The sequence below is a fragment of the Pleurodeles waltl genome, chromosome 8 (assembly GCF_031143425.1).
Source record: "Pleurodeles waltl isolate 20211129_DDA chromosome 8, aPleWal1.hap1.20221129, whole genome shotgun sequence".
Lineage (NCBI taxonomy): Eukaryota > Metazoa > Chordata > Amphibia > Caudata > Salamandridae > Pleurodeles > Pleurodeles waltl.
In genome coordinates, this window is record NC_090447.1 from 621,309,097 (window position 1) to 621,333,406 (window position 24,310).

Genomic DNA, 24,310 nt, shown 5'->3' on the forward strand with positions numbered 1-24,310 from the left:
ACGTCTTTTTTACATACTGTCTTACACTTGGAAAAAAAAATGTAGAAAAAGACAAGGGGCAATAACACTTGTTCTTCTATTCTGTGTTCCCCCAAGTCTCCCGATAAAAATGGTACCTCACTTGCGTGGCTCGGTCTAACGCCCGTGACAGGAAACGCAACATGGACACATCACATTTTTACATTGAAAACTGATGTGTTTTTTGGAAAGTGCCTAGCTGTGGATTTTGATCTCTAGCTCAGTCGGCACCTAGAAAAACCTACCAAACCTGTGCATTTTTATAAACTAGACACTTAGGGGAATCCAGGATGGGTTGACTTGTGGGGCTCTCACTAGATTCTGTTACCCAGAATCCTTTGCAAACCTCAAAATTAGGACCAAAAACACTTTTTTCTCACATTTCGGTGAAAGAAAGTTCTGGAATCTGAAATGAGCCACAAACTTCCTTCATCTCAGCGTTCCCCCAAGTCTCCTGATAAAAATGGTACCTCACTTGTGTGGGTAGGCCTAGTGCCCGCAACAGGAAAAGCCCCAAAACACAGCGTGGACACATCACATTCCCAAAGAAAACAAAGCTGTTTTTTTAAAGGTGCATAGCTGTGGATTTTGGCCTCTAGCTCAGTCAGCACCTAAGGAAATCTATCAAACCTGTGCATTTTTAGAAACTAGACACCTAGGGGAATCCAAGATAGGGTGACTTGTGGGGTTCTCACCAGGTTCTGTTGCCCAGAATCTATGCAAAACTCAAAATGTGTTTTAAAAAAACACTTTTTCCTCACATTTCGGAGACAGAAAGTTCTGGAATCTAAGAGGCGCCACAAATTTCCTTCCACCCAGCACTTCCTCAAGTCTCCTGATAAAAACGGTACCTCACTTGTGTGGGTAGGCCTAGTGCCCGCGGCAGGAAATGCCCCAAAACACAACGTGGACACATCACATTTTCCCAAAGAAAACAGAACAGTTTTTTGCAAAGTGCCAAGTTGTGGATTTTGGCCTCTAGCTCAGCCGGCACCCAGGGAAACCAATCAAACCTATTCATTTTTTAAAACTAGACACCTAGAGGAATCCAGGATTTGGTGACTTGTGGGGCTCTCACCAGGTTCTGTTACCCAGAATCCTTTGCAAACCTCAAAATTTGGCCAAACAACACCTTTTCCTCACATTTCGGTGACAGAAAGCTCTGGAATCTGAGAGGAGCCACAAATTTCTTTCCACCCAGCGTTCCCCCAAGTTTCCCGATAAAAATGGTACCTCACTTGTGTGGGTAGGCCTAGTGCCTGCGAAAGGAAATGCACTAAAACACTATCTGGACACATCAAAATGATCAAATACAAAACAACCTGTTTTTGCGGGGGCACCTGCGTTTTTGGTCCTGGGCTCACCAGCCTTACAGGGAAACCTACCAAACCCAGACATTTCTGAAAACTAGACACCTGAGGGAGTCCAGGGAGGTGTGACTTGCGTGGATCCCCTGTGTTTTCTTACCCACAATCCTTGGCAAACCCCAAATTTAGCTACAAAATACACTTTTTCCAACATTTCTGTGTGCGATCACCACATCAGGACGAATTTCCTACCACCCAGCGTTCCCCTCAGTCTCCCCGTAAAAATGATACCTCACTTGTGTAGGTGGGCCAAGCGCCTGTGACAGGGAAGAACCAAAAACATGTCGAAATTGAGGGGGAACCAGAGCAGGTCCAAAAGGGCAGTATGAAAAAAAACATTTTTAGGCTGACATGTGGAGCAGACTTTTTATCGGTATAGATGAGACACTGCTGGGTGGTAGGAATTCTGTGGATTCCTGCAGATTCCAGAAGGTTCCATCACAAAAATGTGGAAAAAATGTGTGATTTCCAGCAAAGTTGGAGGTTTGCAGGGCATTGTGGGTAAGACAATGGTGCAGGTGCATGTGAAGCACACCATCCTGGACTCACCCAGATGTTTAGTTTTCAGATGTGTCTAGGTCTTGTGGATTTTTCTACATGGCAGCATCCCAAAGTCCAAAACGTGCAGCCCTCCCAATTCCAAGTGGGACGATTTTGCGAGTTAGCCAAGCTCTCATGGCCCAAATGTAAAACCAAAACAGAAAATAATCAAATGTCCTCTTGCTCTCCTTGGGATAAGGTGATGTAGTGTGCGGGGAGAGCTGAAAGACCATTACCCTCTACAGTAGTGGTGGGGGCATAACCATGCCCATACTGATTGGTAGCCACCACCCCACTATTTTTAGTTTTTTTAAATTCCCTGGCATCTATTAGACTTTCTGCCCCCCTCCACCAGGATGTGGATCAGGGGTTATTGCCCCATCTGCCCACTGGTGGGCAGAACAACTTTCTCCCCATTTATTTGGGGTGGGGGTAAGGCCATACCCCAACCCTCTTATTTTGAAAAAAAGGGGGCAGGTATGGCCAACAATAATGTCCTTGCCCAAGGGGTTGCTCCCCCAAACAAAACACACACAAACACACACACCAATCCAGGTTGCCTAATAGAAATAGGCCGATCTTCCCCCAATGGGAGCAGAAATGGCCCAACATAAATGTCCCCCCCCCCCCCGGGAGAGTGACCCTTTCCTAAGTGAACTTGGCGCAAAAAAAATCCCTGGGGCCTAGTGGTTTCTGCCCCCCCCTTGGAGGCAGATTGGCCTAATAAAAATAGGCCAATCTGCTCTGAAGGGGGGGAGAAATGGCCTAAAATAAATTTTCCGCCCAGGGGAACGACCCTTGCCAAAGGGGTCGCTCCCCACGTTTAAAAAAATAAAATAAACCCCCAAAAAAAGATCCCTGGTGTCTAGGAGTTTCTGCCCCCCCGGGGGCAGATCGGAATAATTACAGTAGTCCAATCTGCCCCCAAGGGGGGAAGAAATGGCCTAAAACAAATCCCCCCCCCCCCAGGGGAGCGACTCTTGCCTAAGGGGTCGCTCCCCTCACATGAAACTGACAGAAAAAAAAATCCCTGGTGTCTAGTGGTTTCTTCCCCCCTTTGGGGGCAAATGACCTAATAAAAATAGGGCGATCTGCCCCCAAGGGGGGCAGAAATGGCCTAAATACAATTTGCCCCCCAGCGGAGCGACCCTTACCTAAGGGTTCACTCCCCACATATAAAAATATAAAGTAAACGAAAAAATATCCCTGTTGTCTAGGGGTTTCTGCACCCCGGGGGCAGATCAGCCTAATTATAATAGGCCGATCTGCCCCCGGGGAGGCAGAACTGGCCTTAAATTAATTTGACACCCTAGGGAGTGACCCTTGCCCAAGGGGTTGCTTCCCTCATGAAAATAAACAAATATAAAAAAATTCCCTAGTGCCTAGTGAGCATTTCTGCTGCCCGATCACATCGCGATCGGGCAGCAGAAATGATGAGAAAGACATCAAAGGAAAGGAAAGGCCTTTCAGCCCATCCACGTGATCAGAGGAGAAATGCTGAAGCATTTCTCTTCTGAGGGGTAGGCCTGTGATGAGGTCAGCGCGTGATCGCACGCTGCGTCATAAGACGGCCCTGGGGGGTTCGGGAGGGGAAGCGATTCCCCTTCCATCCCTGCCCAGGGAAGGGGGTTGCAGGCCTCGAGGGGAGCGATAGCGCTCCCCACGAGGGCCCATGTGAGGACGAGGTGGTTACATCCCTGGCGCCTGAGCGCCAAGGCTGTGGACGTAACCACCTCATCCCGGGCACCCGAGGGGTTAAGGATACATTTGCTATGAGTCTGCAGGACAATATGACCTTAAAAGATCCCCAAAGTTCCTAGATCTTGATGCATTTCTGTCTTTACCGGGATTCTACCTACCAAGATTCTACCTCTACCCTACCGAGATTCTATGAGGATCTGTCGAAACTTTTAAGTCCAGTTTCACAGGTTGTGTTACACATTTTACTTACTTTACCAGCTTCTGTACATTCATCTCGGGTAGGCATGTGGAAAATAGGTCCAGGAAGGCCAGATCCATGTTATATTTTCAGGCTAAACCCTGACTATGTTAATAAGTTCTCTTTAAATTTCTTGTGTACAAATTTCTAACAAGGGTATCCTGAAAATCGGGAGTGAATCACAGTTTTTAGTATTATGCAGAACTCCCCTCAACTAGTGGGACTTAAAGCAAACCTGTATCTGTTAAGTCTGCCATAAAACTGTTTACTGTTTACTCATTACACAGCTTCCTTAATTATTCAAATGTGTACATAATAAGTATATTACGTAAAATTGAAAGAAAACAATGAATTATAATGAAGAATGCTCTTTAAATCCTCATTCCTTACAGAGGCAGCTAAGAGTTCAATCCATAGGAGAAATAGATAGCAAATGCTTAGGCAATGAATATATATGAGAAGAAAGGTCATGGAGGTAATCAGTCTGCACATAGCCAAGAGGTCGTAACAAAATAGGACTCGAAACCCATTTGGAAGACAAGTGAAAGGAAAAGCTGATCTTTCAAATCAGAAAGTTATGCAGCATAATGTGACTCATTTGCTGATACTAATACTTCATTATTGTGACATTTGTTAACTCTGTCTGGCAACGGTTTTACTTCATTAGTACAAGTTGTTCTAACACCCAAATACAACAATAAGAAGCAACAAAAATGTGACCAGCCGACCTTAGCCAATGGCCTTCCACTGCGCTGCAACATGCGTTGCTGCGTTTTAGTAACTTTTGATAATTTGAGCTATAAGTTATTTTTTTTGTTAAAATATCTAGGTTATGTAGCAGATAGTGTATTATTTAGCAGGATCAAATCCATAAACGCAGCCACCGCACATTTCCAGTGATTCTAAACTCAAGTACCATTTTTGAGCTCAGTTGTGTATGAAACGTTGGGTGAAAAGATTTACGAGGGGGGAACAAGTATATAAAGAATGGCTTTTGCCGGTGCACATAAGGTCAAAGTGCCTTTGTTCATTTAGCATTTCATGTCTTTTTCAGGCCTGTTCATTGATTGCAGCTTCGACCTAGGGGTTTGCAACTGGAAGCAGGACCCGGAAGATGATTTCGACTGGAGCCCTGCTGATCGGATAAATGGTAAATATCACCAATACACTATTTTAAATGCGTTACCAAATAGGGAGTTAAACATTTAAACTATACATTTAAGATATGCAAAACGTGCCTCGGTTCATGCGTTGTAATGCAAATCAAGGCACACTTAAGCCGCATAACCTCTTTCTGCTGATTGCAAGGGCACAGAAGTGGGTAACTTGTCTGCTAGTTCAGTCTAAAATCAAAACACTCTAGGTTTTCATATCTTTTGTAGGACTAACTAAAAGTAAGATGAGGCAATGATAGTATGCATTACCTAACAAAAGCACATATCTTTTTATGACAGTGACACTATGTCATGTCAGATACAAGTATTTCTTACCAGTAATCTTAATTACACAACATTACATCGCTCCTCGCAAGCCTTACTTACAGAAAATGCTTTGCATGATTGAGTAAGTAAACCCAGATGGTCTAGTAGAGAAAACTACTCACAATTAAGAGGACAGAAAAAGTAAGACCCGTGTTTTTTGATGCACTGTGAAATAGACTACCTCTAGAACCAAATCCCGTTTGTAGAATGTAGCAGAATCCTACAAATGCTGAAGCTATATGCTAAGGGTGTTGTAAGAACTATGACGTGGAAGAGAAGGAAGTGGGGCAAATTAATAAAATAGTATGCCTGCACCAATGGACCTTTGCAGTGCTGCCGGTCCAATTTTACACCATAGAAGTGGCGGCAGATACATGTGAACCCCGTCTGTAATACACATTTGTGTTGATACGAGCCCACTCAGTGTGAAATGGACATTCTTTTGCATGATAGCATCAGTGACATAACTTAAAATGTTGGAGCCCCTCTGCAGAAAGAATGAGGGGCCACCGAGTCTCCCACATCTCACAGATATTCTTTAGCCTTAGGCTAAATGTGAAAGTTTAGCCCCCCGAGTTTTTAGGGGGCCCTTGCACTGCATGGCGAGAATGGGCCTGTCTTATGCCCCTAGGTAGCAGCACTCCATGCAACTGAAGTAAAAAACTTGCAGTTGCGCCTGTGGCACAGATGCAGGAGCAAGACAAAATGTTCTTTGGAGAATGATTTACCTGCATGTCATTTCAGAGATAAACCTTTTTAGATTCCACAGAATAGAGCCCTGTGTAAGGAGATATAGAGTGAACCCTTCTATCCACGTGGAGATGTACTTACTCGCTTTGGTGAGGTGCTGGACCCCTGAGAATGCAGCCACAAAGACATTTGTCCGTACACATCACCCACTGCATTCAGGACGTAACCAATGGGCTCTGAAGAAACTTAGAATAGAGATAGAGAGAGGCAGAGGGCGGGTGCCCATTGTGCATTGCCAACGGCTATACATAGCGGTTCTTACTAAAGGTTTGAAGTGGGATCGCCTAGTTTGAGGGTCTGTTTGTTAGAGCTCCGAACCACTGAATCCACAAAGCCCAGAGTGAAGCTAAAGGAGGGAATTGTTTAGGAGAAAAAGCAGAGTACTGCAGATGCAACAGGAGGCAATCATACACCATCATAACAATAAACCTGATTCAGATGGGAGTCTCCTGATTTTTTAAGCCAAAAATGGCTTTCTTTTAGGTGCTGCCAGCCTAAAATTGCCTCTGCCTCAATACAAGCCAATGGGGAAAAACGTACCTATGATCTATTTTTCAAAAGCTCCCACATCTCAGTTTGAAATGTTGGCATGTGTGAAGCAGTGAGTCGCTTTCAGCAACTATGTAAAAAATGCTACACACACTTTTAAATTGATTTTGAATTTAAAAAATTGAATATTGGAAAATGTTACATAAAATGTGTTCTTCTGAAGTTTAAATTAAAATGTATTGTTACATTATTTTTGAAATTTAAAACCGGATATTAAAATATTTTATAGTTAAACATTAAATATGTATTTTTAATAAAATGTAATATTAATTTATATTTATTCATAGCTTTAGCTATTTTAAATTATATAATTTAATTTAACATTGTTTCCCATGGGGTTTTATTTTAGGTCCCTACTATCATTATGTTCTATAAGAGGCTGTTGCAGTACCAGTGGTTGGCTATATATAGTGCCGACCTTCCTATTGTTTTTTAGTAGAACCTTACACTCGGAATTTGAGAATACCAAAAAGTAGTAAACTTACTTGAAAGTGTAAATTTACTCGAAAGTGTAAGTTACCTTTGTGAAACAGGTGCTGGCCGTTTAAATCTGGAATCCTGTGCATGCAATTACTGGTGCAGGAAATATAACAAAGGTGATGCTTATGAACACCCATAGATGGGATATACTGACCTTCTGAGTGTGAAACAATAAAAGGTGTCTTAAAACAACCAGAAATGCCAAGTTACAACAGTGCCTGCAATGATGGCTATTTGCCAGGGGACTTCTGGTAATCAAGCTAAAGGAAAATAAATGACACCTGGTGCTAATTATACACAAATAACAACTGAACTTTGGAGGCAACAATTTTAGAACTGAAAACAGATGAGAAAGGCAAGAAAGATATTAGGGCATATTATACACTCACTCCTACACTAAACTCAGCACAGGAAGGCCTAGAGACACCACTGAAATGGGAAGGAATGTGACAAAGGAAGCCCATCACTCCCTAAAGCAAATAAAATAATGAAAAACAGGCCAAAGTCAAAAGTTAGAGGTGACCACAGAGAGAAGATGATGCATTTAAGGACAATATTGCGACTGACTTGGCCAGCAAATGTTGGAGTTAAAAGAAAGAACCACATCCGTTCTCAGTAAAGGGTAAATTCAAATAAATTGAAAATCAAATTGAATCTCTTCCTGCAAAATGTGAGGACCTGGAGAACTGCACCAGATGAGACCTAAGGGTATATAAAGTGGAGGACACCAAAGGTACTGACATCACGGAAAATACTAAACTGCCCACACTGGTACTGCACCTTAAGGAGGGAAATGAAATTTGAACTGAAAGAGTTATAGATTGCTCCCTAAAAGGCAAAGGGCTTGATTTAGACTTGACAGATGGGGTCCCGTCACAAATGTGACAGATATCCCATCCACCTCATTACAAATACATATATCCTAAGGCAGTTAGTTCTACTAAGGAAAATTTAATATTTGTCACATTTGTGGCAGAGTACCCTTATCCACCAAACTCAAAATCTGAGAAGACAATTGATGGAAAGCTCAAAAGCCAGATGCTCGTGAAACCAAACAGAATGTAGACTACTGAGAGAACAGTCATAAACTGAAAGCTTTATGAAGGTCACTTAAGTAGAATGGCAGAAATTGTATCAAAGAGAGAAAAGAAGCTTGATAATATTTCATATCAATACGAGTGGTCCAGCAGGTGGGAAATCAGGGAAAAAGCTACCCACAGGAATGCCATGTGCAGAAAAGATTCTGGGCAAGGAGCGGTTTGTCGTATTTTTGGGTTATTATTTTATGTTGTTAATGCAAGTTTGAAGGTGTGAGGGTGATAGGGAGAAGGGGCAACTGTTTATGGATATGTCAGACAATTGGGATAGGTACACAGGATGAAACATGGTCAACAACTAGCACCAACAAGCTGGTTTCAGGGATCTAACATTTAAAATTAAGGGACTGAACTCCACAACTAAAAGATAATAAGGTTTGTGAGGGAAGTAGATTATTAGTTTGGGTGGATTGTAGTTCCCCACAAGTAATAATGTCATTATTCTTGTAAGGTCCAGTAAAAACTTCAGTAATTTAAACATAAACCACTGGTAGGTATGGCACATAGCAGACGGCTTAACTTAAGAAACTATTTAAAGCATTTAAAAATACCCAAACAGGTCCAAAGTGGAAAACACAACAGAATAAAAATCCTACTCCAGTTTATGAAACTAGAGAATATTTTATGAGTTATTCCGTTCCTGGTTGACCATTGGATGCTCATACAGGTGAACTTCTAGGGGCTTTAGGTAGGTTAAATGTGACTTTTTAAAAGTACCCTTTGTAAAATATTTATTACAACTCTTATTACAAATCTGACTTTACCATTAAATTGGGTTTATAATACATATGCTAAAACATTTTTAAAAAGTCCAAAAATAAACCTTTTAGGTGGTTCATAGGTACAGAATACTTTATTTACTTTAATAATGTACCACAATATCTTCCAATTGAACAGCTAATCCTACTACACTAGAAATAGCTTTTAGTGCCTTGTCCGTGTTAGGACATGTTTAAAATTACATGTTAACGTGCCCTGGTTTCAACAGCTTTTAAGGCTTACTTAGGGGTACTTTATTAATATTTACAAGGACAATTAGGCCTATCAAAAAGGTTTACTTTGACAAGTCGAAATTGCAGTTGAAATCTGCACAGCTAGGTTACAGGTGGCAGGTCTGTAGTCATGTTTTGCACTTTCATTGCAGTGGTGGCACAATGTGTGCTGCAGTCCACAAGTGACATTTAATGTGCAAGCCCTGGGTACAGGTTGTACCATATAATAAGGACATAAAGGTAAGTTAACTATTCCAATTAGAAGTAGAGCCAATTTAGACATCTTTTAGGGATCAGAGTTCATGCACTGGGGCCTTGTTAGCAGAGTCCAGGTGTACAGAGTCAAAAAAGCAGCAACCTGAGTCCAAATAAAATAGAGTTATCATGCAAAAAGAGGCCTTTTCGTGCAAGGGTGAATGCTAAGCTTAAGGAATATAAAGCAAATATGCTGTAGCTTCAGGAAACATAGCTGAAAATAGAAGATTCTGGAAAGTGTAAATGTAGGTGTTATAACACTCACATACAGGCCATCTGAAACAAAAAAACAAGCAATTTTAATCACCAACAGGTGGTTGTTTTTTAAACTCTAGCAGACCGACAAATGCAGGTTTGATACTGAAACCCTGATATTTATACACATTCCCAATGAGACACTGGACAGATTCCTCCTTGACATCAGGTCTTTTGAAAAGAAGAGGTAACAATGTCAGGAGATGTTAACCAGGGAGTAGAGAGGAATCCTAATAGATCCGGAAATTTTGGCAAGATGGCCAAAGAGGTTTCCCTAAGGGTGAAGACACTTTACTAGATAATGGCCTACTGAATAGCTGGTGTCCGTAAAATCAAAAGAAAAAACGATTTCACCTTTACTCACATGTCCACTATACCTATTCCTGAATATACATACTTTTCGTATTCCAGGTTGCTGGGGCTATCAATAGAAGAAAATACAGATACAATAGCAATTTCATATCATGCCTATGTAGAATTAGTAATAAAGAGGATAGACAAAGCACCGACAGACAGGGGTAAGAATTTAGGGATATATATACTACAAGTTGCAGCAAACAGGGCAGAGGTTTCACAGACCATCAAAGAATACTTAAAGAAAAATATCACACCTGAAACTTAGCAAAGTACATTGTGGGAGTTCCTGAAAGCCATAGTCAGAAGGAACCTTATCTCCCTAGCAGCAACAGGTAAATGGAATAGGGTCAGTGGTAATTTGTGCAAATGGTTGTCGGTGGGCCCACACCACGTTTGAGGACCGGGACTCTTTTAGGGCCAGATGTAGCAAAGGGTTTTACCCATCCTGTGTCTATGGGAAAATGTGTTCGTACATATGGCCCTTAGTCCCTTCTCATGAGGGGCAGATGACAGATCTTTTCCAGTGACATACAGCAGTAAACATGCAACACCTCTGGCTTTTTTTTCTCCCTGGTGAGTCTCTGAACATGCAGAACCTGCATCAGCTGGGCCACTGTTGCCCTATGCAGGTTGTTCTTAAGTGCCTTGTACAGGGTGGACTTGACTATGGATATGGGCCACCCCCCAGGAGTCTAAAGACCACTTTCAGCCCTCCAGGTGTCAGAAGAAAGCCATATAAGAGAATGGTGCTGCTGGACAGTGGGACATTGTGCATTATTTTAGAAGCTGATGGCTTTGCTTCACACACCAGCTATTTCACAGTACATGTATTGTAAAAGCAGCCTCTGCCTCCTTACATTTAGAGTCAGTGTGTGAGACGGAATTGGAATCATCCTAGATGGACTGCAGAGGGCTGGGTTCTGTGGTTGTGTAAAAGCTAAGCAGCTGTAAGGCACTCAGAGAATGCACATTTCACATTGCTGTATGCAGTGAGTGTTTTTGTGTTGGTGACTGGGAGTTAGAGGGAGATAGGAGGGTGCTGTGGAAGGCTGCATCCTCCACCCACTTGGAATTGAGCCAAAGCAAAGACTTTCAAAATGTCCCAACACGTCTTCAAGTTGAGGAAACCTTTGTCTCTACATATTAGTGCATTCAGTCAGGAACCAGGTGCACCCAGATCAGGATTCTGCACACAGGGTTTGATTTAGCGCTGAACTACAATTTTATCCCTACCTGAGATCTATCACTCTGTCAAGAAATGAATCTATCAGTGTTCCCTCTCGATGTTAATCGGTGGTGTACTGTGACATTTTCCAGAACTCTCCATCTCAGAACAGAGAAATCACTATGTCCATGGGAACATTTGAATTTGAGGGTAGTGGCATGTGAAGCTCTCCAGTCACTAATATTGCCTGATAGACTAGCTTTGGTCCACTCGTAAGTGATACATGAAGATCAATCTGGTTTATTCATGACAGGCAAACATTTCATAGCACTGTGAGTTTTCCTTGTTTCAAAGTCCAATTAAAAAAAGCTACTATTAGTAATATTGGCGTATATGCTAAAAAAGCTTTGGAAAGGTTGAGCTTGTTCTTTTAAAAACTCATATTAACAATATTTGACATGAGTGAAAGCTGGAACAGAATGTTAAGTGCTCCGTGCATCCACCCCAAAACTGAGGTTACGATTAATGGGATTGTCTCAGACACAACATTAAAAGGAGCATGAGGCAGGTTTGCACAATTTCCCCTTTCTTATGTGCCACAGAGGTTGAGCTTCTTGCAGTGGCCATGCAACAGTAGGAATATGTTGCATTTCACATGGGTTCCAATTATCACATGTAGACGCAATGCCCATGTGAGTGCCAACAACAAGGAACCACATATAATCTCATGTAATCATTATAGAGATCAGTGGCATTTTCCCTTACAAATGTAGTATATCCACATTAGACATTTTTGTAGCAGCACATACAACTACAACACCTTGGTCACTGACTAACTCAGTCTAAATGAAAATAAACGAGAGCAATGGAAAATGTTAAATAAGAGTCATTACCTAAAGGTGTACTTTTTTTGCGGTATCCCAGTCTAGTAAAGTAAAACCTAGTTTATTGAAGATTAACTCAGTCGTAAAGAGCATTGAAATAAAGTCTGTCTAGCGTTTGATATTAAGGATTTTAATGAAAATCATAAGGATGTAGTCACAAAATAAATGAAATGCCTAAAACTATACACAATGTTGTTGATTCGTTGGAGCATTAGTTGCATTGTTGTGCACTTTATGTCGATTTAACGTTTGAGCAAATAATTAATGTGCATAGCTCCTGATAAAGAGCTGCAGCTCAAAATGCATTCAGCTAAGGAACGAACTCTGCTTTTAATCTGCTTTTATTAGTAAATGAATGAGATTCAGATTTACAGAAGCTGATTATCAAAAGAAGTTTATGTATAGACTACTTTTAGTATCAGAAATACACACCATAGCTTTCAATGACATATTTTACTATTTTGTAAGGAAAAGTAAATAAAGGTAATACTTCCCAAATAACTGCAGTTTGGTCACCTAATTGTATGCTTGACAGAACCAGGATTGTGTTCTTGGTGTTCTGTATCCCTCTCAAAGCAAGACAGACTATTCTGGTCTGGTTCTAGTCGTCAACTAAACACTCAGACCTTAAACTTCTTTTGGATGTCTTTGAGGAAACACAAAGACATGTATCGTTTAATGCTTCCCCGATCTTTAGTCAACCAAAGCCAGATGGCATTTTAATTTATCATGCAACATTTACACATCTAGATGGGTGCTTCACAGTACTATTCAAATCTATTAGTAATAGCGAGGCAGAGGCCCTCCTATTATTAGGAAACTGATCTCACCCTATGTCCCTAAAAGGACTCTCCGTTCACAAACACACAAACCCCTGATAGTCCATATTTTCAGGAGAGCAAGATATGGAGGCTGCTCATTTGCATACCTTGTACCCAAACTTTGGAATGGCCTCCCCACAGAACTGAAGTCTCAACAGTCAGAAGCAAGGTTCAGGAAGTTGCTAAAAACTCATCTGTTTCCGCCTAAGAACCCCTGTGCTGCCTCTGATCAATGTGGTGGAGTTAGCTTTGGGACGCCCCGATGGGGTATCCATGCGCTTTACACAAACCATATAGAATAGAACAGACATTTAATAGAGCTGGCCACGGGCTTCTGAGCAGAGCCGTGGGCGCCAACACACATTCTCTTAAAAAATAAGCACTGCTAATCTTACTTCCCTTTGCTTTTTCAAAACAGCTTGACCTTTTCAGGCAAACTAGAGCATCAATATGTTTGACCTCCAGCGGGCCATGGCCTGTTGTTCTCTAAAGACTGGCTATAAAAAGACTTGTCCAAACTTTGATTTGATGTCTTTATGTCCTTGCACATCACATCACACTTTTAAATCTCACTGTCGAGCCAATTCCCAAGGTGCAATTTGTCCTCAGAATACTGTATCTCAACGTGCAAGTCCAAATTTATGAGTTCTGCTCTCAAGCCATGCTAATCATGGGTTGCATGTCTAAACATTAAAAACAAAAATATTGATCTGCAACAATATAGACTGTAAGAAAAAAAGAAAAGTAGAAAAAAGCCGGATATATTGACTGAAAGATATGGATTTGAAGTTTTGATTTGTTATTCTAGCTCAAGAACTACTAACATTGACACTATGGCGAAAGTCGAAGTCTTGCAGTTGATATTGTTTCTAGTCACTATTTAAAAGTCAGTATTGTGGTACCACACCACATCATGGATGTTCTCCTCCTCACTAAGTCCTCTGCTGATTTGCAGTGATCAGAGGTCACAGAGAATGTGGGGTTAACTGCACAGCATGCTGAATGGTAACAATGACTTCATATGCGTAGGTCAGCTGCTTCTGCCTCATTGCATTTACCATAGCTCCATCTGTTCTATGTATTCTTTCAAGTGTTTCTATTAATGAAAACAGCCAAAAGTGTCAGGGAATTTTAATTGGTGTATATTCTCTCAATGCTTTTTACATCAACCATCACTTGATGTCACTTATAGAGTATCTAAAAATGTTATCTACCAGTCAATACATATGCAGATGCTCTTCCTTCAGCATCTAAAATCCATGAAGCATTACATTGGATGATGCCTCAGTGCTAGAAAAATAGAAGAAAATCTGCGTTCCGTAGCAGATCACGTCTGAGGGAAGGCATACATAATGAAACACGAAGTACTATAAGAAGTATTTAAATAATAATCTCTTGCAATAGTGACATCAAGCCATTGAAATGTAATCAATGACCTTTTGATGCTCTTAGATCGTGACTCTACTTCAGGGCAAATGCAAGGCTTCTAGCACCAAGGCAAAGTGGTATTTTACACCCCGTCAACAGCCAGTGAGGTCATATTTGATGTTCCTAGTCACTTCTTGTTAGTTACACCCTAGGCTACCTACCTAAAATTCCATTGCAGCAGAGCTAGTCGTTTTCTGCTGTACTAGTGGGGTGCAAAATCTCAGCGGCACATTGAAACATCACATTTAATCATCTTACCACAAGACATTGAAATTAAGTGTGAACATTTATAAGCAATCAATAGGGGGGCATGGGGCCCAAATTAGTGAAAAGTGAAGGTCTTGTCCTATGTATTTCACACCTTCAATCATAACATTTTCAAAAAGATTGATGGCCATCGTTGTGGGCAGGGACAGAAAGCGGGAAATGGAAAGATGATGTTTAGCTGTTTCACCTTCTCCTTTAAAGAAAAATAAATAATGCACCAAAATGTCAGCCTACTAGGATTTTCTGATGATACACCTCCATTATCCATGCTCGGTATCACTTCTTTGGACCCATCTGCTCTTGGTGAAACAGCCCCCTTAAAAATTTCAAAACGCTGACCACAAAAGTGAACGATAGGAAGATTACTCAATGCAATGGAGCACACAGGACACCCTCTACATTTTGACAAGGTCCGACAAACTCTGCATAAGGCTCACAAACTCTTGTTGAGTATTTGCCATAATCACAGTCGCTACAAGATTGGCGATGCCATTAGCATGCTCAGCATGGCGCTATGATAGCATATGTGTGCAGTCTCAACAACATTCCTTATCTTTTCAAAACGGCTAAAAGGGAGGGACACAAGCAAATACTAAATCACAGTCATTAGTCCCTGCTCCCCAACATGCACCATTCACGCACGTTACAGCTAACCAATAGAAAGAGTTTACATTTATCCAGTTGTGTATTTGAGCTGTTGAACACTGTACTATATGTATTTAGTAGAAAAAAGAATGGGCTTTCTACTTGAGTAAAAACAAAACAAATTGTAACTACTGATGCAGTTAAGCACTAATAATATTTTTCAACGTGCAACTTACATCATCTGAAATGTTCTACATAGCAGTTCAATGGTTGGTCACATAGCGTATGCCAACAGCTGAAGCCTTCAGCAGTCATTTCTAAACACTCAACTAGAATTTCCCCCTGAAGTACTATGCAAGTACTAAGCTTACAGTAGCCAAAGATAACAACTATAAATGCTAGCAACAGACATCAAAACGTTAAAGGACTGTAAAAAAATAAACAGTTCATCAACACGTGGTTTAATGTCAGCTTTTTATGGACTCTAACCGTATTCAAAAAGGAATGATCTTGTGTGAGATTCTTCAGCAATATTCTTCAAATAAGCAAAATGTAAGGTGAGGCCTATTTCAATATCTGATTAATTTCACAGCACCACCTACCTAACTACCATATACCGTACAAAAGTGAGCGTACATATTTGTGAGTCAGAATGCATACTCCTCTTTGGCTTAATATGGTGATCCCTTGCAAATATACATTACTATCTGCTCAGAATATCACAAATTGCTTTCAGAATTGGACCTGAGTGTGTTTTTTCTTGTGCAGCTGAGGGGTATTACATGGCAGTGCCATCCTTCCTGGGGCAAAAGAAAGATGTTGGTCGCCTCCACCTTCCACTTACCGACCTCAGGCCACGAGGCAAATTCTGCCTGAGGTTCACCTACCGCATCGCTGGAGAAAGAGTCGGTAAACTGCGGGTGTTCCTTGGCCAAAGTACATCTCCAGTATGGGAGCAGAGCAGAGGCAGGGATGAAGGGTGGAAGACTGCCAGAATTGAAGTACCGGCGTCCAGGCCAGAATCTCCCGAGAGTGTAAGTAAAAGCCCAGGAGTTGTTCTGGTTATGGTAAAGAAATACTTTAGCAGAAGTAACAATGCCCACTATCTCAATTGGCAGATAAATGTAAATGGGATTCTGCAGACTTATATCTGCTGAAGACTTTTTAATACATATGTAGACTAAACAATGTCTGCAAAGCCACATGCTTCTTTTTTATTGTATCAATGTGTGTAAACGACCATGACATAAATTGTGTTTTTTTCTGGACAGCATATAATAATGGCAGTAGCGACTCGCTTTGCTCACAAGGGGCGGGGTGGGTACAGAGCGTAGGGGTGGGGGGCTGGGGTGGTAAGTGGTTAAAATGTATTTTAAAATATGTTTTTTTAAATAAAAACTTACCTGATCCGCCCCACTGCTCCTCTTTTTCCTGTCGCTGAAGGCAGGCAGAGGCTCCCAGCCTACCCTGCGGCAAATCCTGACATTGCTCAGAGCAGTGTCAGGATTGCCTTGCAGCTCCCAGCCAGGGCGCTCCCAGGCAGACTGGGATCCCCCGTACACGTTCTCTCCAGCCCAGCAACTATGTTAGTGGTCTGGAGAGAGCCTACTGCGCATGTGTGTTTGGCCAGCCTGAGACAGCCAGACAAACATACATGCACACTGAGGGGAGTGCACAGTGCACTCCCATCACTGCTCGTCACCCCTTCGCTGACAGGCCTTTTCCCCCTCCTGTGCCGAGCCTTTTTTGGCTATTTGGGGCAGTTCACGTTTAGGCCCTCATTACTTTTTGTCCACATAAGCTACCCACGCCCAATTTGCACACTTTTTCCCAACATCCTAGGATTTCTAAAGGTACCCAGAATTGTTGGGTTTCCCTGGAGGAGACCAAGAAATTGGCGAAAATACAGCTAAAATTTCGTTTTTTTTCAAAACACAGGAAAAATGTGCTGCAGAAGAAAGCATGTGTTTTGTTTTTACCTGAACATTGCACCAATAAAGGGTTTGCTGTGCTACAATCACCATCTTCCCAGCTTTCAGGAGAGGCAGACTTAAATCAGAAAACCACATTTTTCAACACAATTTTGGCATTTTACTGGGACATACCCCATTTCGAGTTTGTGACAGAAATGGGTATGAAGCCAATTGCTGGATCCTGGGCAGCCAAACATTTCTGAAAAGTAGACAACAAAATTCTGAATTCAGAAAGGAGTCATTTGTGTAGATACTACACGGTTTTCCTACAAAAAATAACAGCTGAAATAAAAACAATATTGAAATTGAGGTGAAAAAACAGCCATTTCTCTCCACGTTTTACTCTGTAACCTTTTCCTGTGATGTCAGATTTTCAAAGCAATATACCGTTTTGGTCTGCTGGACTCTTCTGGTTGTGGGGATATGTAGGGCTTGTAGGTTCATCAAGAACCCCAGGTACCCAGAGCCAATAAAAGAGCTGCAACTTGCAGTGGGTTTTCATTGTATATAGGGTATGCAGCAATTCATTTGGTGAAATATAAGGAGTGAAAAATAGGTATCAAGGAAACCTTTGTGTGTATGGGCACAAGTAAATGTGTTGAGAAGCAGGGGTTATTTGCACATCTCTGAATTCCGGGTCCCCATACTAGCATGTGAATTACAGGGCATTTCTCAGATAGACTTCTTTTTTACACACTGTCTTACATTTGGAAGGAAAAGATGTAGAAAAAGGCAAGGGGCAATAACACTTGTTCTTCCATTCTATATTCCCCCAAGTCTCCTGATAAAAATGGTACCTCACTTGTGTGGGTAGGTCTAATGCCCGCAACAGGAAACGCAACATGGACACATCACATGTTTACATTGAAATCTGACTTGTTTTTTGGAAAGTGCCTAGCTGTGGATTTTGGCCGCTAGCTCAGCCGGCACCTAGGAAAACCTACAAAACCTATATATTTTTGATAATTAGACACCTAGGTATATTCAGTGTGGCTCGCACCAGGTTCTGTTACCGAGAATCCTTTGCAAGCCTCAAAATTTGGTAAAAAAACACTTTTTCCTCACATTTCGGTATTATAAAGTTCTGGAATCTGAGAGGGGCCACAAACTTCCTTCCACACAGCATTGCCCCAAGTCTCCCACTTGTGTTGGTAGGCCTAGTGCCCGTAACAGGAAATGCCCCAAAACGCCTAGCTGTGGATTTTGGTCTCTAGCTCAGCTGGCACCTAGGAAAACCTACCAAGCCTGTGCATTTTTAAAAACTAGACTCCTAGGGGAACTCAGGATGGGGTAGCTTGTGGCACTCTCACCAGGTTCTGTTACCCAGAATCCTTTGCAAACCTCAACATTTGGCAAAAAAAAAAATGTTCCTCATACTTCGAAGATAGAAAGTTCTGGAATCTGAGAGGAGCCACAAATTTCCTTCCACCCAGCATTCCCCCAACTCTCTCGATTAAAATGGTACCTCACTTGTGTGGGTAGGCCTAGTGCCCGCGACAGGGAACACCCCAAAACACAACATGGACACACCACATTTTCCAAAAGAAAATTAACCAGTTTTTTCCAAAGTGCCTAGCTGTGGATTGTGGCCTCTAGCTCATCCGGCACCTAGCAAAACCTAGCAAACCTGTACATTTCTGAAAACTAGACACCTTGGGGAACTCACGATGGGGTAACTTGAGGCACTCTCACCAGGTTCTGTACCCAGAATCCTTAGCAAACTCAAAATTTGGCAAAAAAACCACTTTTTCCTCACATTTCGGTGGTGCAAAGTTCGGGAATCTGAGGGGACCCACAAACGTCTTTCTACCCAGCATTCCCCCAGGTCTCCCGATAAAAATTGTACCTCACTTGAGTGGGTAGGCCAAGTGCCCATGACAGGAATGCCCCAAAACACTAAACACTATTTGGACACATCAAAATTATCAAATACAAAACTACCTCTTTTTGCGGGGGCACTTGCGTTTTTGGTCCTGGGCTCAGCAGCCATACAGGGAAACCTCCCAAACGCAGACATTTCTGAAAACTAGACACCCGATGGAGTCTAGGGAGGATTGACTTGCCAGGATCCCCCATTGTTTTCTTACCCAGAATCCTCAGCAAATCTCAAATTTAGGAAAAATCACATTTTCCCCACATTTGTGTGTGGGATCACTACACTAGCACAAATTTCCTACCAACTATCGTTCCTCTCAGTCTCCCGATAAAAATGATACCTCACTTCTGTAGGTGGGCAAAGTGCTTGTGACAGGGAAGAGCCAAAAACATGTCAAAATTGATGGGGCACCAAAGTGGGTCCAAAAGGGCAGTTTGAAAAAAAAACATTTCTCGGCTGACAAGTGGGGCAGAATTTTTATCGGTATCAATGCGACAATGCTGGGTGGTAGGAATTTTGTGGATTCCTGCAGCTTCGGGGAGGTTCCATCACAAAAATGTGGGGAAATTGCATGATTTCAAACTAAGTTGGAGGTTTGCAGGGCATTGTGGGTAAGAAAATGGTGCAGGGTACATGTGAAGCACTCTACCCTGGACTCACTGAAATGTTTAGTTTTCTGATGTGTCTAGGTCTCGTAGATTTTTCCACATAGCAGCGTCACAAAGTCCAAAAAGTACAGCTCTCACCATTACAAGTGAGATGATTATGGGAGTTAGACAAGCTTTCATGGCCCAAATGTAAAACCAAAACCCAGAATAATCAAATATCCTCTTGCTTGCCATTGAGATAAGATCATTTAGTGTGCGGGGGAGAGCTAAAAGACTGTTACCCCCTTTAGTTGGGGTGGGGGCATAATAATGCCCATACTGGTTGGTAGCTACCACTCCACTATTTTTTTTATTTTTTTATTCCTTGACATCTAGTAGGCTTTCTGCACCCCCACCCCCGGGTAGTGGATCGGGGGAAATTGCCTCATCTGCCCACCAGTGGGCAGAACAACTTTCTCCCCATTTATTTGGGGTGGAGGTATGGCCATACCCCCACCCTCTTTTTTGAAAAAAAATCTTCCTTGGTGTCTGGTGGGTTTTCTGCCTACTTTGGGGGCAGATGGGCCTTACAGAAATAGGCCGATCTGCCCCAAAGTGGGGCAGAAATTGCCAACAATAATGTGCCCCCATGGGGAGAGACCCTTGCCCAAGGGACTGCCCCCCAAACAAAACACACTCACACACCAATCCCTGGTGTCTAAGTGGTTTGGCAGATCGGCTTAATAGCAATAGGCTGATCTTCCCCAAGGAGGGCAGAAATGGCCTAAAATAAATTTGCCACCAAGGGGAGCGACCCTTGCCTAAGGGGTTGTTTCCCATCTGTAAAAAATAAAAAAATAAAAATTCCCAGGTGCCTAGTGTTTTCTTCCCTCCTTGGGGGCAGAATGGCCTAATTAAATAAGGCCGATCTGCACCAATGAAGGCAGAAATGACCTACAATAAATTTGCCACCCAGGGCAGCGACCCTTGCCTAAGGGGTCGCTCCCCTTATGTGAAATTGGTGCACAAAAATCACTGTAGTCTAGTGCTTTCGGCCCCCCTGGGGGGCAGATTGGCCTAAGAAAAATAGGCCAATCTGCCCCCAAGATGGGCAGAAATGGCCTAAAGTAATATTGCTCCCAGGGGAGTGACCCTTGCCTAAGGGGACGCTCTCCATGTGTAAATAAGTAAAAAATAAAATTATCCCTGATGCCTAGTAGTTTCTGCCCCCTTTGGGCAGATCGGTCTAATTAAAATAGGCCCATCTGTCCCCAAGGTGGGCATAAATGGCCTAAAATACATTTGCCCCCCAGGGGAGCGACCGTTACCTAAGGGGTCGCTCCCCTTGGGTGAAATTGGTTCAAAACAAAATCTCTGGTGACTAGTGGTTTGACTGGCCTAAGAAAAATAGGCTGATCTGCCCCCAAGAGGGGCAGAAATGGTCTAAAACAATTTCCTCCCCCTCCAGGGGAGGGACCCTTGCCTAAGGGGTCGCTCCCCAAATGTAAATAAGTAAAAAAAAAATATATCCCTGGTGTTCAGTGGCTTCTACGCCCCCCCCCCCCCCCAGGGCAGATCGGCCTAATTAAAATAGGCCAATCTTCCCCCACGGAGGGCAGAAAAGGCCTTAAAAAATGCTCCCCTTTATTGTTTATTATGAAAAAACCAAACTCCCTGGTGTCTAGTGGGCATTCCTGGTGCTCGATTGCAGTGCGATCGAGCAGCAGGAATGCTAAAAGAGACATCGAGGGAAAGGAAAACCCTTTCCTTTCCCCCGATGCCTCTTTTTTAGGAATCCCCCCCTGGCCGGAGGAGAAACTCACCTGTTTCTCCTAAGACGCGCTGGAAGCAAATGGCTTCCAGCATGACCACCACCCTCTGATAACATCAGCATGCAATCGCTGCCCTGGGGGGATGGGAGGAGGGCCAGGTGGGAGCGCTGGCGCTCCCCCCATGCTCCAGTGCCAGGACGTAATGGTTTAGTCCTCGGCATGGGAGCACTGTGCCTCGGTAGGTAACGATTACGTCCCCGACACAGAAGCAGTTAACTAACGAAACAATAAAAAACATGGTTTAATGAAACAATAATAAACATGGTTTATTATCGTTTCGTTCGCTAGAGGTTTTGCAGAGTCTGCTGCTGGCCGGGGGGTGATGCTCCTCCACCCTAACGGAGGAGGCGCCGCTGAATAATGGTGGATTAATTTATTTTTTTCAAATAACTTTAAGTGCTCTCAGTACCAACATCGGCGTCTCCTCCGCTATAGCGGAGGAATGTCATGCCCCCCGCCAGAAGTGGCAGCTTCAAAACTTAAAAAATAAAACGATAATAAACTATTTTTATTACCGCTTTATTTTTAAAGTGGGGGGGCAATTGGCATTGGAGCATGGAGCACAGAGGGGGAGTGCACAGCACTCCCCTCAGTGTGCAAGTGTGTTTGGCCGGCCGTCTTAGGCTGGCCAAACACACATGGGCACTGAGCTCTGAGCTCTCTCCAACCTATCACTGTGTTTCCGGGTGGAGGCAGCCGGCAGAGGCTCCCTGTCTGTCTTGGAGCACCAAGCCATGGCACTCTGGCCGATCCTAATGCTGCTTTCGTGCTGCCAGCAGCATGAAAGCAGCATTAGAATTGGCCGCAGGGCAAGCTGGGAGCATGTGTCTGTTGTGACGAAGACCGATGACTGAGTACCTAACAAAATCAGTTCACTGACTGAATAAATGGCATTTCTAAAGAGTAGCTGGGTACCCTGGAACAGGGTTTTCTTCTGCTAATATCTCACTGTGAATGGATTGGAGCATGGGAAAATATACTAAATGACCCAAGTGCCATTTACACAACACTGTCACCCCTGCATATCTAGTATTCACTATATAAAATTGCTATAAAGAGATAAATAAATAAAGTTATATTTCATGTAGTATATTTCCTTTAGAGACCACATCGGTTCTTCAGTTTAAAATATAAAGAAGGAATCTTATTTGTGTGGAAAGTTAATGTGTTGATCATTCTTTATACTTGCTTTGTGGGTCCAGACAGATGTACGACAACCTACAGATACAGAGTACAACACAAATTAGGAAATGACTCACTTTCGGAAAGTGAACAGTAGCAGTAATCGTGAAATCACAAGTTATAATGATAACTGTCGCTTGTTTAGTGAATCCTAGTTTACTGTTCAGATCGAGAACAAAATTTATGAACTTTACATTACACACTCTTTGCTCTGGCACAAACATTTTCACAAATACAGTTGTGCCTTTTTTGACATGAAAAGGAAGTCATGGAAGGGGAAGTCATGGAAGGGGAGTAAAGGGCTATGATTAAAATAGAGGTACTAAAATTAGATAGAATGCCACTCTACTTTTCAAATTACAAGACCTCAAGAAAATCAATCAATTTAGAAGAAGGTGTAAGGATTTGGTGAATGGTTTCACAGGCTGATTCTCTGCTTTTGTTTGAACGTGGTGAGTTTGTGAGAGAGGCTGATGAAGGACTGCACAGAATTCCAATCAGAATTGTCATGAGGAGAGGTGGCCAACGCTCTTTGGCCAGACCTTGCTCTTTTTGAGGCGTTGCACTCCTCTTTCAAAAATTCTTTACATAATAAATAAGCAGGCCTAACCTGTTCCTTTGTGATCTAGCTAACACAGCACCATTACCATGAGGAGCCAAATACTATGTTTTCTCTTTCTTCAGCATACATGGTTTGCTAACTACGCTTTGCTCCTTGGATCGGAAACCAGAGAGAGGGCCCCCAAAAGTTGCTGTTCACCATACCCTCACTTTTTTTCCATTTGCTTGGGGAAACACAAAGGCTCAAATGCCCAGGGAACCGATGGAGATCTAAGATGGCCGTGAAATATATGAGTGATGGGACTTCGAGTACTAAGATAGCAGTGGCCGGAGGTTATTCGAGCAGTGTGGGCAGGCCACACATGCACACAGATACTTTCACTCATCTACATGAACACTCGCTGACACACATCCATTCACACGGGCACACACATACACCTACCATTCACAAGCACATACACTGGTACACACCCATTCACAGAACGCACAAATACAAATAAATTCATAGAATCATACAGGCATGCACACATGTACCAAACATTTAAAAAAAACGTAGAGGCCCACAGCAGTGATCTCAGGTTGCAGGAGGGTAACTTCAGTGGTTCCTGGAGAATTGGAACTGCCACCTCCTCTCATTGGCTGACCTCGTTACGGGTCAACCAATGAGGGAGGCAGGGGCAGTTCCTTACTCATCACAGAGTGGGATGGGGTCAGTAAAATTCCTGACCCCATCCCACTCTGTGACGAGCGTCACTGATGGACAGTGGCCTTAGTCACATCAAGGCTGAACACTGAAGTGCCCGCATGACAGTGACCACCCCCCCTCAACAGTTGCAGAGTGGACAAAGAGAATGGACCTCTGTGCCAAATTGGAAGTACATAAAAGTCAAGTAGTGTGTAGGAAATATGTCAAGAAACGGCACTCCTGGTTTGAGGCTTCCTCACCTCCTCAATAACACAAGTACCTGTTCAGAGGAGCTTTTGTCTGCATACTACTATATGATGTATGTATTTCTACTTTGTAACATTCATATTTCTTGTATTACCACACAGCATATTGAAACCAGAT

The 24,310-nt window shown here is 42.6% G+C and overlaps 1 protein-coding gene across 1 annotated transcript in view; it reads left to right on the forward strand.

Moving 5' to 3' along the window:
* EGFL6 (EGF like domain multiple 6) overlaps positions 1–24,310 on the forward strand; it is a 381,439-nt gene that overhangs the window by 346,564 nt on the left and 10,565 nt on the right. Inside the window, exons 10-11 of the mRNA XM_069204711.1 lie at positions 4,919–5,014; positions 15,999–16,264. Of these exons, the coding sequence (XP_069060812.1) occupies positions 4,919–5,014; positions 15,999–16,264 (362 nt within the window). The remainder of the gene's footprint in view (positions 1–4,918; positions 5,015–15,998; positions 16,265–24,310) is intronic.